At 43.7% G+C, this 15,472-nt stretch overlaps 1 protein-coding gene across 6 annotated transcripts in view; it reads left to right on the top strand.

Annotated features, from left to right (window-relative positions):
* Window positions 1-15,472, top strand: part of GPBP1L1 (GC-rich promoter binding protein 1 like 1) — a 98,183-nt gene that overhangs the window by 46,802 nt on the left and 35,909 nt on the right. For 5 of the 6 annotated variants that reach the window (XM_029618835.1, XM_029618833.1, XM_029618832.1 and 2 more), the window contains exons 6-8: window positions 660-732; window positions 9,758-9,951; window positions 10,615-10,755. In XM_029618835.1, the coding sequence (XP_029474695.1) occupies window positions 660-732; window positions 9,758-9,951; window positions 10,615-10,755 (408 nt within the window). The remainder of the gene's footprint in view (window positions 1-659; window positions 733-9,757; window positions 9,952-10,614; window positions 10,756-15,472) is intronic. The other variant, XM_029618837.1, reaches the window with a different exon arrangement.

Genomic DNA, 15,472 nt, shown 5'->3' with positions numbered 1-15,472 from the left:
TCAGCTGGGGATGCAGTAGAGATAGTATTCACATCCCTGAGGAGAGAAGGGTATTGTAACCATTGCTCAACAGGGATGCTACCCAAGGTTTGGGGGTATGTAGATTAGGTTCTAGAATAAGCTGCTGTGTGTAGCAACTTGCAAAAGATTGTTGATGCAATGGGTTAGATGGGAAGAAATAAAAATAGGGGAAGGCAGGTTGCTTCTAATGAAAACCCATGGGGCCATACCCTAGTAGGTGCTGGTTCTGATTGAAATGGAAGCTCTGAGAAACAGGAGGACACTGCCAGAAGAGGGATAGAGAGGGGAAGAAAATGTTCACATGATCTCCACATTAGAAAGTTACCATGGCAGAAATCTAACATTGACCATAAAAATGATTTGGCCATTAGTTTTCAACAGTAGATGGTCAATTGACCAATAAACTTGAATCATTCAATATCATATATTGCTTCCTTTCTTAATCCTTCCATCCTGCATTCATCGGGGTGCCATTACACAACAGCCTCACTTTGTTGTCATGTATCCCTGCTAGTATTCTCCTAGGTTTGTCACATGCAGCTCAAGTACAGCAAGAACTGAGTCAGAAGAGAGTAATTTTTAATCACTGTCTTTTACAGCCTCGCTATCTTTGTAAGCAACATTTGTTTTTCTTGTAGCCATCTCTGAATCCTGAGGCCGGAAAACAGAGTAGCCAGAAGAAGCCTGCAGGGATCCCATCAGGAGTGTGGGGTAGGTAAAGAACCTAATTTATTTGTTGCTCCTGGTGTGTGTGTGTGTAGATGGAACGCCTGCACATCCTAAATGTTTACTGAGTTTACAAGAGCTTGGTCCATGCCAACGCCACTGGATGACATCACCCATGCATAATGGCTAATTCATACCTGCTTGTCTATGGAGAAATGAATTGGCACCTGAAAATCAGAATATCAAAAATACTACTAACCCCTCTCCATCTACATATATATGTAGATATATATATATGCAAAGGTTTTGAGGCAGGCAAGCATGAGATCAGAACATCTTATGATATTTTCGACACCTCTACCAGAGTGTCTGCAGCTGCTATTTCAGCGAGTTGGTGGGCCTGGCTCAAGTCTTCTGAGCTTCGCTCAGAAGTGCAAGACCGGTTGTCCAACCTGCCCTGTGTAAGAGATAATCTGTTTGGCGAACAGATCCAACGGACGGTGGCTGAACTAAAAGACCATCATGAGACCCTAAAACAGCTCTCTTCAATGCCTTCCGACTTCTCTTCAAAGCAGTCCTTTAGAAAGGACTCCAAGAAGTCGTTCTACTGTCCACGGAAGTCCTACCCACCACCAGCCAGATCCCGTGCTACGAGACCTTATCAGAAACCTCAGTCTTGCCAAACCCGAAAACAAAAACTACAAACAGCTCCCCAGCCGGGGCCTGCTTCCGGTTTTTGACTTCCACTTGGAGAGCAGCAGCCAGATTCCTCTATCGCACATACCAGTGGAAGGTCAACTGTGCCACTTTCACAACATGTGGCATTCAGTCACATCTGACCAATGGGTATTGGCAATCATTGCTCAGGGTTACCATCTGAACTTTCCTCGCCTTGCACACCGGACTCCCCACTTCTGCAGACGTGGAGAACGTCTGACCACTCTGTTCTTCTGGATCAAGAGGTCACCCTCCTTCTCCAGTCAAGAGCAATAGAACCCATTCCATACTCTCAGCAAGGCCTAGGGTTTTATTCCCGCTACTTCCTAATCCCCCAAAAATCGGGAGGCATCTGTCCTATTCTAGATCTACAGGCCCTAAACAAGTACCTCCAGCGAGAAAAGTTCAAGATGGTCACCTTGGGCTTGCTTCTATCTCTTCTACAAAGAGGAGACTGGCTCTGCTCTCTGGACCTCCAGGACGCATATGCCCACATTGCGATAAGTCCAGCTCATGCAAATACCTGAGATTCATAGTAGGCCTCAAGCACTATCAATATCGAGTGCTTCCATTCGGCCTAGCGTCTGCTCCACAAGTCTTTACAAAATGCCTCGTAGTTGTCGCAGCATTCCTCATGACACAAGGTGTTCACATCTACCCCTATCTGGACGACTGGTTAATCAGGGCTCCCACTCAGCAAGCTGCTCTGTCGTCCCTCAATCTAACCTTACACACTCTAATTTCGTTAGGATTTCTTGTCAATTACGACAAATCCTACCTAGTCCCATCTCAAACCTTATCGTTCATTGGGGCAGACTTGGACGCCTTACAAGCAAAGGCTTTCCTGCCTCGACAATGAGCACTGACCATCGTGTCTCTTGCTCACCAGCTGCAGTCTCAGCATGCTGCGACTGCACGCCAATTTCTCGTCCTTCTGGGACATATGGCGTCCTCAGTCCAAGTCACACCAATGGCCCCGCTTGGCATGAGGCTCATGCACTGGACTCTGAGGTCTCAAGCTATTCAGCCTCTGTCGACCATTGTCCACATCACCGACTCACTCCGTCTGTCCCTCGCCTGGTGGAAAAATCAGAACAATCTCCTCCAGGGATTGCCCTTTCAGGTTCCACATCCTCAAATCATTCTCCCCACCGATGCTTCCAACCTCCGGTGGGGAGCCCACGTCTGGACTCAAATCTGCTTTAACTGACACCACCCCTGCAATGGTTCTCTTCCTATTTATCTGACAGAACCTACCAAGTTTTAATTAATTGCAACCCAGCCAAAAAGATCAACCTCAACACTGGAGTTCCCCAGGGATCAGCGTTATCCGCCACCCCTATTTAACATATACCTTCTCCCCATCTGCCAATTTCTAAAAGATAATGGAATCACCCACTTCCTCTACACCAGTGGTTCTCAACCCTGTCCTGGGGACCCCCCAGCCAGTCGGGTTTTTTCAGGATATCCACAATGAATATGCATGAGAGAAAATTTGCATGTTATGGAGGCAGTGTATGCAAATTTTCTCTCATGCATATTCATTGTGGATATCCTGAAAACCCGACTGGCTGGGGGGTCCCCAGGACAGGGTTGAAAATCACTGCTCTACACTGACGACATTCAACTTCTAATTCCCATCCAAAATTCAATCGAAGACACCTACAAGAAAACCTCGGCTCTACTTATCAATTAACATCTCCTAATTCTCTGAAGCTCATAATAACATCGACAAAAACTGAAATAGGAAATACCTACAGTACCTGAATGTTAAACCGGTGTGATATCTCATTGATATCAAATGTCGGTATATATAAAAATAATAATAAATAAATAAAAAATAAATAATACTCATGGACAAAAAACCCAATCCAACTCCGCCACCCCTGCCTTTACTTGACAAACAAATGGAACTCTATACTACTCCCTACCACCCACACCCAGGACCTCGGAGTTATCATCGATAAAGAACTTTCATTCAAGAACCACATATCAAATAAAACTAAAGAAGGATATCAAAGACTTCTAACCCTAAGACATTTAAAACCGTTTCTTAACCCTTATGATTTCAGAGCTGTCTTACAACTACTCATTTTCTCCATCTTCGACTACTGCAACTCCTTACTAATTGGAATACCTTATTCAATCCTCAAACCGCTCCAGATTCTGCAGAACTCAGCAGCCAGAGTTCTGACAGGAACAAAAAGAAATGAACACATAACGCCCATATTGATCTCACTTCATTGGCTCCCAATTAAAGCACTCATCGAACACAAATCACTGACCATCATTCATAAAATTCTAAACAACGATCATCAAGGACTAAATGGCTTAAACATAACCCCCCAGAATCCTCAAAGAAACCTACGTTCAAACAACTCAGGATGCTTAAACATCCCCCCCATCAGAGATGCACATCTGACAACTACAAGAGAGAGAGCCTTTTCCATTGCCTCCCCTAAATTTTGAAACTCCCTACCAAAAGATCTGAGAACCCAACCCAACCTCAAAACATTCAAAAAAGACCTAAAAACATTGCTATTCTGCAAATTCTACACTGACCTTCATACTTCTGAACATCCTAACTCCCAATTGAGCTTACATCCAAAAACCTTAAATAAATTCTCTCCAACCAGAACAAACAAGCCTCCTCCCACTTAATGATACTTTCTGGACTTGAAATGTTTAACCTCTGTTTAATATGCACATTGTTATACTTTTGCACAATTGTTAAGAGTTACAATTTAAATTTTATAAACCGTTATGATGGCTTTACCGAATGACGGTATATAAAACTCAACAAATAAATAAATAAATGTAGCCGATCTGCAAACACAAAGCTCTTGGTCTCCAAAGGAAGCCAAACACAGATACATTTCCTGGAACTTCGAGCAATAAGATATGCTCTCAGGACTTTTCAGGATCGCCTGTCCAATCAGGTCATCCTAATTCAGACGGACAACCAGGTGGCCATGTGGTACATCAACAAACAGGGAGGCACAGGCTCCTTCCTTCTGTGTCAGGAAGCTGCACAGATTTGGGCGGAAGCCCTCTCCCATTCGATGTACCTCAGGGCCACCTACTTGCCAGTAGTGGACAATGTGCTGGCAGACCAGCTGAGTCGCATCTTTCAACCGCACGAGTGGTCTCTCAACCCCTCAGTAGCGAACTCCATCTTCCAACAATGGGGATATCTTCAGATAGACCTCTTTGCGTCCCCTCAGAATCACAAAGTGGAAAACTACTGCTCCCTCATTCGCAGCAAACACTCTCAGCCCAGAGATGCATTCTCCCTCTCATGGGCAACCAGTCTGCTTTATGCATTCCCTCCACTTCCTCTTCTCTCAAAGACTCTCGTGAAGTTGTCCAGGACAAGGAAAACCATGATCCTGATAGCACCTCACTGGCCTCGCCAAGTGTGGTTTCCAATACTTCAGGATCTCTCCATCCGCAGGCACATCCCCTTGGGAAAGGACCCGCTCCTGATCACTCAAAACGATGGGAGCCTACGCTATCCCAATCTTCAAGCCTTGTCCCTGACAGCATGGATGTTGAAAGGTTAATACTTCAACCACTTAACCTTTCAGATCCAGTTTCCCTTGTCTTGATTGCTTCGCGAAAGCCTCCACGAGAAAATCTTACTCTTACAAATGGAAAGGTTCACGTCATGGTGCTCTTCTCAGTCCCTTGACCCCTTTTTCTGTCCAATCCTGAAGTTTCTGGACTATCTATGGCATTTGTCAGAATCAGGTCTAAAGACCTCTTCCATCAGAATGCATGTCAGTATAGTAGCAGCCTTCCATAAGGGTATCGGGGATGTTCCTATATCAGTACAACCCCTTGTAACACGCTTTTTAAAAGGCTTGCTCCATATCAAGCCTCCATTATGTCCTCCGGCCCCTTCTTGGGACCTTAATCTAGTTCTCGGTCAGCTGGATGTACGGCGTTCTCTGATACACTATCTGGAGGTGACGAATGAATTTCGGCTCTCCGATCATTTGTTTATCCTCTGGTTGGGGCCCAGGAAGGGTTGCATGGCCTCCAAACAATCTATTGCGCGTTGGCTGAAGGGAGCGATCATAGCAGCGTACCTTGGAGTAGGTAAGACCCCTCCGCTAGTGGTTAAGGCTCATTCCCTTCGAGCCCAGGCAACATCTTGGGCAGAGAGCTCTTCCGTCTCCACTCAGGAAATTTGTAGGGCGGCCACCTGGAAGGCGCTCCATACTTTTGCGAGACATTATCGCCTGGACGTCTGTGTGCCATCGGGTGGTCAGCTTGGAGAGTGGCTTATACGAGCAGGGCTGTCTGTGGCCCACCCGTGATGGGGAAGCTTTGGTACATCCCACCGTCTGGAATGATCCTGGTATGTACAGGGAAAAGAAAATTATTTCTTACCTGCTAATTTTCGTTCCTGTAATCCCATGGATCATTCCAGACACCCTCCCTTGGTTTGGGGGTTGCTTGTGGGACATCCCTGCTTACCTGTCTTACAATCTTTTACTCTGTGTCTTTGGATGCTGCAGCGCCTGTTTGTTCACACAGTGCTGTTCGCAAGTTCACCGTTAAGAATTTAGTTGCTGTTGGTTTGACAGCGGTTATTTCAATTCCTTTTTGGGTACTTGTTCCCTCTGGTTCGGTCTCTTCTCTTTTTGGGCTTTGCTAGTCTAGTTACTGAGAGCTGAGACAGGGGAGGCGTGATTATATAGTTCCTCCCCTGAGACTTTTTGTTCTGACTCCATTTGCTGGATGGGGGACATAACCCACCGTCTGGAATGATCCATGATATTACAGGAACGAAAATTAGCAGGTAAGGAATAATTTTCTTTTTCAAGATGTTCCGTAAGCTGTTTATTAATTATTTTTTCTAAAATTTTAGAGAGGCATGGTAAGTTGGAAATAGGTCTAAAATTCGAAGGATCAAATGGGTCAGATTGAGCTTTCTTCAGGATTGGTGTCACAATGGCGCATTTGAGGATGTCTGGGAAGGAACCTTGATTTAAAGAAAGGTTGACAATATCAGCTATGGGCTTGGCAATTATGTTTGATATCGTTTTTAGCACTTTGATCGAGATTGTGTCTAGTGGGTGGGAGGCGGGGTTCATATTTTTCATGATGTTTTCAATCTCAGAAGAGGAGATGTTATCAAAAGATGACCATGAGATTTCAGGATTAGTTGGTAAAACTATATGATTGGATTCTTGAATATGTAGGGTTTTTTAGCAGGTTAAGTGTTTTATCTTTGAAAAAGTAAGCGATCTCCTCGCACTTTTTCCAGAAATATCATAAGCCAGTGAATTAAATGTTGGGTTGGTTAAGTCAGCTAAGTATGAAAACAGAGCTCTTGGTTTATATTGGTAATTATGGATTTTCTTTGCATAATAATCTTTTTAGTTTGTTTGTACTAGTTTTGTATTTAGAGAGCAGAATCCTGTAATTACTTAGGGAAGTAATGGTAGGGTTTTTTTTTCTCCATATCTTTTCTGCTTTCCTTAAGGAGCGCTTCATAGATTTAAGCTCAGAAGTATACCAGGGGGATCTCTGTTTATTGTTAACGGATATTTCTTTCTTAATTTCTGGACAGCAAGTGTCAGCCACCTTTTTTGTGAGTGAACACCAGGAGTTCATAGCCGTAGAAATATTAGATAGGTCTAAATTTTCCAATGCCTTTGGGACGTGCTTTATTAGATCATCTAAGGGACAATATCTTGTCTCAAGCCACAGATTGATGGGAAGAGAGTTAAAGAATTCTGGAGCTGCAACAGAGAGATCAATTTGTGCGAAGGAATGTCGAGCATGCCCCTTTTTTAGGGAACATAAATTTCTAGCTAGAGTTTAGATTTTAAGGAAAGGATTGGCCCAAGGAAAACAGTTGAGCTGAAGGAGATGATGAGCCATAACAGAGATCTTGTATTTTACTCGCCTCTGAATCGGGAGCCAATGTAACTAAAAGAGCACAGGAGTGATGTGTTCCCTAATATGCGTGCCAGAAATAAGATGCGCTATGGCATTTTAAAGCAGTTGAAGGGCCATTAGAGCAAAAGCAAGATAAACCACATTTACAATAATCAAGTGAAGGTAAAATTATGGTCTGGATAACTGAACGAAAATCCTCTGTGCTAAGTGGTGGATTGAGGCCACGAAGTACTCCTTGCTTAAAGAAACCAGATATGGTAGTGGTCTTTTTCTGCTGCTGAACAGAAAGTATGGTGTTTAGCCAGACACCAAGATCTTTAACATGAGGAAAAATACTCAAAGAAAAATTGCATTGTACAGTATTAGGAATTTCAGTGCATGAGGCATGGTGAAGCATCCGGAAGTCTGTTTTCATCAAATTCAGAGACAATTTAATAGCAGACTCATACAAATAACAGACTGGAAGTGTCAGACCAAGAAGACTGAAGTTCAAAGTAATGTACATATATACTGTCTCCGACACAGAGTCCTGCAAGTAACTTGCCAGTCGGTGCCAGGTAGATATAAAAAAAAAAAAAAAAAAAAAAAGTCTTGTGGGACCCTGGTGGGAATATCTTACCACGAGGAGCAACTGTCATTGATTCTTACCTTGTGGGAGCAACTAGACAAATAGGACTAAAACCGCCCAAGAACAAGTCCAGATAGGCCAATCTCTCTAAGATGAAACAGCAGAGTCTGATGGTCTAGACTAGAGTATGAAAAGCTGACTATATATCTAAAAAGGCCAACAAATACTTCATGCCACTGTAACCCCCTGCGAACGAAGCCAGTCAAGGAGTAAATAGGATTTCAGTCCCAAGTGCTTTCCGGAATCCAAATTGGAAAGGATCCAGGATATAGTGCTTGTTGAGAGAGTCATTCAGCTGTTAAAGAACAATGAACTTGAGTATCTTTGCTTCAAAGGGAAGCGAGGAAATTGCTAGGTCTTAAACGATATAAATCAGGTTTTTTTCAAAATTGGTCTAACTATGGCTATTTTTAAAGAAGGAACAATTCCTTCACTCAGAGAAAAGTTGAACGATTTTAGTTCAATGTCCCACTCCTCTGGACTGGTATGGCATGGTGAAACTTAAATTTACCTGTTAAAGTCCTTTAGTCCTACTAGTCCAGTCCAGAAGTGAACCAAGGAAGCTGCGGTGATCAAGGGCTTTCAGTCTGACAAGTTCATAGAACTAACAGCAAGTATGTTGTTGCCCACTATAAAGATGATTGGGGTTAGTAATTATCTTATTCCTGGGTTAATGACTTGTGGAGTGAAGTTTTTTGACTGCAGCAGGATTTATTGTGATGGTGATTTGAAATCCAAAACAAGTGGCCTTCGGTTGTCTTAGCATTGACATAGGGTACTGAAGAGCCAAAGGCCGAACCATGTTCTCCTGTAATGGGAAAGAAGTCTGCTTTGAGTTTTATTTCTTTGTCTCCATCTGCTGGCAGGGAGCTATAACCCATTGTTCTGGCAGGACTAAAAGAAAGGAAATGAAACATTTAAATGTATTTATTAAAAAAAAAAAAAAAAAGTATATTCCACTTAACTAATAGCTACTATAAAATCACTATACAAATTCACACTCAGAATAAAAACAAATATCTTACTACCTATTACCATATTTCACCATATTTTTTTAAAACAAATCAGAATAAGGGTTTCAGTGGTGATTGACTATTTTTTCTTTGTAATGTTGTGTTGCCAATGAACTCAACTATTACTGAAAAATTCTGTAGTTCCAAACACCTGCTCCAGTTGTAGGAGGATTATGGTTAAATGCATCCAGATATTTATACAAAATTTAAAGCAATGGAAAGCCCTCATGCTGAGAAAAAGATATGGTTTTTCTGAGAACATGTAAAGGTAGAATTATAACGTGGTTTACACATTTTTATTGCAAAAATCCCTGCAAACTTCTTTTGTTCATGGATATTTCAGACACCTCGATAGTGTACAGTTTAATAGATAAAAGTGAGCATGCAGCTCCTTCCTCATGTGAGGAAATCCTGACCCTAGTACTGGATTTTAGTCATGGTATCTCTCTTGGACCTTGGCTATACTTCCCAATTTAATTCTTGCATTACATACCTATATTGTATTTCTTACTTACAGGGAGTAATTTGATTTCCATTGCACTTTAAATGACTTCAGGTTTTATGTTTAATAAGGAGCACCTGAGTTTCTCGTATCTGAAAAACAATAGAAAAAAAGCTGTTCAAATGGGGCTACTTAAGCACAGAGCTCAAATAACTAAAACTGCTTTACAGATAGTATCTTGAAGTCTTGTATGTTGTATATCTTGCTTCCAGCGAGATCTTGTCTTGTCCTGTACCTTGCTCAGTTCTGGAGTTTGATATTACTTTTCTTTCTTTTTTCTGGGGATGGGGGGGGCAGAGAACCCACCAAGTGCCAAGCAACCTACCAAGATGCTGGTCATCAAAAAGATTTCGAAGGAGGATCCTTCTGCCTTCTCGGCTGCATTTGCATCTCCAATACCTCATTTCTCAAACGGCAGCACAAAGATCACAACAGTGTGCCCCATCATGTACAAGAATCTGGTTCCTAAACCTGCAGCACCAGTTTCCAAGGTACCTACTGCATTTCTCAGCTGCCTGGAGGTGGGTGGGGAGTTGGGGGAAGTTGTCTCAACTATTATTGCCTTGATTTACACTTTATTTTCTTTATTGGCCTCAAAATTTTCTCCTATTCCTCTGGGTGTCCAATTCAATCTGAAGCGGCTTCTAATGGGCTAAAGTGCCAGGTGTTTACCATAACTATTTGGCAAATTCTGCTGTATTTCTGTGTCCCTCTCTCAATTTGCTTATTCCATTGCAACCACAGTCCTTGGAACCCAGTCAGTGTGGACTCAGAGTCCTCACAATGACCCAGGACTCTCTGCCCTCACAAGAAACTGTGACTGCTTCATCTACAGCATCCACAGTTGACCCAAGGAGGAGAGAACCTAAGAATGTAACCCTTGTCCTGTGCTTGTTATTGTGCAATACTGGCACTGGGCTAACCCTGTTTTGCACTTTTAATTTCTAGGGTTAAAATCTGTAAAGATTGATTTTCTTGATCTCTATTTGTCATATGTATGACTAGCTTTTTGGAGTCCTGAGAATGGAGATTGGTAGCAGATAGAAATAAATATTTGACTATCTGGAAATTTCTTATGGCAGGCCACAGTGAGGAGAGGTTAGTGTGGCCTGGAAATGACCCTAATTGTCAGGTTTGCTGCATCTTCCTCACAGTCAAGTCCACGGAAACCGAATGGAAGGGAAACCAAAGCAGGTTCATTTTTCTCCAGCCGTGATTCTGCCTTCACCAGTCCTGTGTTTGTAAGCAAGCCAGCTGTACAGCCCCATGTCCCTATGCTGTCCTCACCCAAAGAGGTAGGTCACACTGGAGCAAGTAGGATGATATTCCACCTGCCTGGTGCTGCTTACTTAATGCAGGCCCATGTCCCTTTGCTGTCCTCATCCAAAGAAGTAGATCACACTGGAGCAGGCAGGACATATTCCTACCTTTCTGGTACTGCTTGTCTCAAAACAGGTTTCATCCATTTACAGTTCTCAGCCAAAGAGGTAGGTCACACTGAAGCAGGCAGGGTGTCATCCTAGCTCCCCAATACTGCCTGCTCCAGTGTGATCTGTCTGCCTAGTGCCACTTAACTCAACCTCCTGGCCTGAGTTCAAAGTCACTTGCCTATGACTGCAACATTCACTTACCTGGCATTAGTAATGGAAGTGAACACTAGTTTTTATGTGTTTTTAAAATGCCACACTTACTATTCATAGAAATAACTTCTCACTTCATTTTCTTTTTAAGAATGTATAATTTCTTTTCATGTAGATAAGCAGCTGAACTAGCCATGCTGTCTGGGGTACGTCTTCCGTGCCACTAGGTGGCGGAGCTCTCTAAGTATTTCAGCTGAGTGCTCCCTCTTATATCCTCTCTGATTCACCTCAGGCTCCTCAGTCAGGTTTTTTTCCGTGTGGCAGTTGGCACGCGGAGCTCTGCTCTCCTGCGAGAGAAACTTCTCTGAAGTAAAAAAAAACAAAAACAAAAAACTAAAGAAACCAGTGAAAATCAGCAGCACTTCTTGAAATTAACAACAGAGAGAAGAATGCCACATCCTGGTTTCAAATTTGCTCTTGTGGCAAAATTGTCGTCCACCGATGGCCACAAATCCTGTTACTTGTGTCTGGGTCCCTCCCATGACCAAGTAAATTGTGAGGACTGTGGACGTATGTCCCCACAAGCCCAGCATCAGCGGGCAGCCAGGATACAGGATCTTCAAGCCAGGACATCAGGTTCCTATGCCCCATCTGAGGCCTCGGTAAGGTCTTCACCAGGCCCGAAGAGAAGGAAAAGGTCTCCCTCATCGAGGAGAGCCTCCTCAGTAGACCCCCAGGTTCAGAACACCCACCGCTGCTTACCCATGAAAAATTGGGGCTCGATGCTGGGGATGCGTCGGGTGGGATCACCGACTCACGCGGCGCATCAACAATCAACAGACGCGCCGAAGTGACCCAGAAATTACAAAGCGTCTGTACAGAGGAAGTATGGCGCATTGACGCACCAGAAGATGTCCGGTGCATCGGCACAAGGACGCCTCAGCATCAAAACTTTGTCAATCTCGCATACAGGCAAAACCGCTGACGCAACGATGCACAGACATTGCTGCATCGGTACCTCTTTTAAAAGGTGCATCGTCGATGCATACCGGCGCACCACTGACGCAAATACCACAGAAACAACACAAGAAACACCATTCGGGCCATAAGAGGACAAGAGATATATCTCCTCTGCCAATTGTGGACCCTGAACCAGAATTTTCGCCTCATCATATTTTGCCTACATCTCCTACCTAACCTGGAACATTCTCATCTGATTCCATAGTTTCTATTGCTACATTAAGTCCTGGTCAACCTCAACCAGATCCAGGTCATGATTCAGGGGATGTAATCCCATCTACTCTTCTGCCAAGTACGGAGCCAATACCAGCTCCGTCTACTTCAGGTCTAGCTACTCAAGCCATTACCTAAATCACCAATATTCTATCTCAGTTTCTACAATCAGTTGAAAAATCAAATATTCCACCTCGACCGGCTAACTTGCCAACAATTCCAGTGGTCCCTACCGTCCCGGATCCAGTACCCAAGGTCCATCCAGTACCACATTCATCCCCAATTGAATATGAAACTGATTCCACGGGTTACCCATCCGACCCTGCAGAAATGATACCTCCAGAACCATCTTCGCCCCAGAAGATTTAGCTTACTCTCAATTCATCGAGAAGGTTGGCCAATTCTTAAAGGTTGAAACCAGGAAACTACCTGACCCAAGTCAGGAAATGATGGGCATATTGAAGATTTTTGATGCCCCCACAGAGCCAATAGCCTTACCACAGCACTCTGTTCTAACACAATTAATAGAGAAATCCTGGGAGACTCCACTGTCCACAACACCAACATCCAGGAAGATAGATATGAAATATAAAATGAAGGATTCTCCCTTTCATGCTTCCACTCAGCTTCCGCATAACTCGATTGTTGTTGAGTCAGCGATGCAGAAGGCACGAAAATCTCGTATTCGTACAAATATACCACCACGTAAAGACCGTAAGATGTTGGATGAGTTTACAAGAAAATCCTTTAATTCAGCAATGTTAAACACGCGTATTCAGAATCACCAATTCTATATTACTCAGTACCTGTTTGACAATTTACAGGCACTTAAGTCGGATCTACAGCAGAAATTTCCGGATATGGCTTTACCTCAATACCACAGCATGGAAGAAGGCTTAAGGCACTTGCTCAGGACCATTTATGAAGGGTTTGATATCTCATCAAGAGGTTCAGCAAATGCTCTGGCTGCACGACGTCTCGTATGGCTTCGTTCCAGAGCCATACGAGACGATGTCCATGCCAAATTAGCAAATTTGCCGTGTTGTCCAGACAACCTTTTCGGAGATAAATTCACTGAAACGGTATTGAAGATTAAGGAGCAGAAGACGGCTGTCCTCTCCTTAACTTCACCACATCAGCCATCCACTTCGCGACGACCATATTCTACCTCTGCTTCATACAGAAGACCCCCCATTAGGTCATTTAAACCGTTTTCATATAACAAACCTCAGCCTTATCAACCTTTGAGGCAACAACCGTACCAACCTCCAGTGCCTCGCCAAAGGGCAAGGGCCCCTTGCCCTCCTCGACAGCAGGTGGATCCTCAACCTGCCAAAACTCAGACCGGTTTTTAAGGCTTATGCCACTACCGTCTCACCATCCCCCAGTAGGGGGCAGATTGTCAAGCTTTCTTCCCACCTGGAATCATATCACATCAGATCAGTGGGTGTTATCGATCATAGCCCACGGTTATAATCTTCATTTCTCATCCCTCCCAAACCTTCCACATTGGGTTCCGCAAAAACAATTAACATCTCACAAAGAACCTCTACTGAAAGAAATTCAGAATTTTCTACAGAACAACTGCATTCAGAGGTTATCTTCCCGGCAATTCTGTCGGATTCTACTCCCAATACTTCCTGATTCCCAAGAAATCAGGGGGTCTGCGGCCGATACTGGACCTGCGTTCCCTGAACAAACATCTCTACAGAGAGAAATTCAAGATGACTTCTCTCAAATCCATCCTTCCCTTTCTTCAACCAAGGGATTGGATGTGCTCCCTGGGCTTAAAAGATGCGTACGCGCACATTCCAGTGCATCCCAATTCCTGGTGTTGCCTATGTTTCCAGGCGAACAAAAAACATTACCAATACAAGGTTCTTCCATTCGGCCTTTCCTCTGCCCCCAGAGTCTTCACCAAGTGTTTAGCAGTGGCGGTGGCGCACCTTTGGTCGTCAGGGGGTACAAATATTTCCTTATCAGGACGATTGGCTCCTGGTAGCCTCCAATTAGACTCTGCTGCGGGACAATCTCCTACGCACTATCTCTTGCCTAGACATAAGAAAGTGCCATGCTGGGTCAGACCAAGGGTCCATCAAGCCCAGCATCCTGTTTCCAACAGAGGCCAAACCAGGCCACAAGAACCTGGCAATTAACCAAACACCAAGAACTACACCAGCCCATAAGTTTCAATAGCACCATAATGAACTAGTACAAGCATGCCAGGTTTAAAAACAACTCCCATAAATCTTTTGCATGACTGAATAGCACTACCCCGGTGACACTCATTGGGGATTGGTGGGGAACAGTAGCTCCATGGTAGCTTTTCAGCTACACATGCAAATCAAGGAATTTATTTGTATTCTTATTTTTGTAAGAATTACCTCCAAACGGCCTTACACAATATTCCGAGCACCTGCAGTTTTCAAACTCGATATGCTTAAAATGACAAGACACGTGGCATCTTATAGACTAACCAATTTATTGAGGCATGAGCTTTAGGACAGGGTCCACTTAGTCAGATGCATCTGGTCATTTTTGCTACACCAGACTAACATAGCTATCCCTCTAAACATTAATATGTGTAGCATGCTTTAAAAAATGTATATATCCTTTTCTAAAATACTATAAATCCTTATAAGCAGCAGGTTCTTTGAAAGTACTATGATCCTAGAGTTGGCCAATATTTAGGAATTTTAGACCAAGGAAGGAAATATTTCACACGTGTCATCCTGGCAACTACAAGTTCCCCATTTATATATATTTTTTAATCTTTTCCCTCTTAAACCTCCTCAGCCTGCATACCGGATGGCCAGAGGAACCCATGCCTTCCCAAGAGATGCCTCCTCCAAGGCACTGCTCACTGGCTGGAAGGGACCACCACTGTAACAGCAGCTGTCCTCCTTCCCTGGGCCAGATTAAAACACCTCCATGGCTACTTAGGCCTTCTCATAAACTACGAAAAGTCAAATATGCAGCCCACTCAAACCTTACAATTCATAGGAGCTGTCATCGATATGATACGGAACAAAGCTTTCCTTCCCCATCCGAGAGCAGTGACTCTCTCTACTCTTGCTACCGATCTCCTTCACACGTCAACGATATCAGCTCGCCATATCCTAACCCTTCTCGGCCACATGGCAGCATCCATATATGTAGGCCCTCACACTTGACTCCACATGTGTCGCCTACAGTGGGG

Source organism: Rhinatrema bivittatum, chromosome 10, assembly GCF_901001135.1.
Source record: "Rhinatrema bivittatum chromosome 10, aRhiBiv1.1, whole genome shotgun sequence".
Lineage (NCBI taxonomy): Eukaryota > Metazoa > Chordata > Amphibia > Gymnophiona > Rhinatrematidae > Rhinatrema > Rhinatrema bivittatum.
This window is presented reverse-complemented; position numbering and strand designations above follow the sequence as displayed.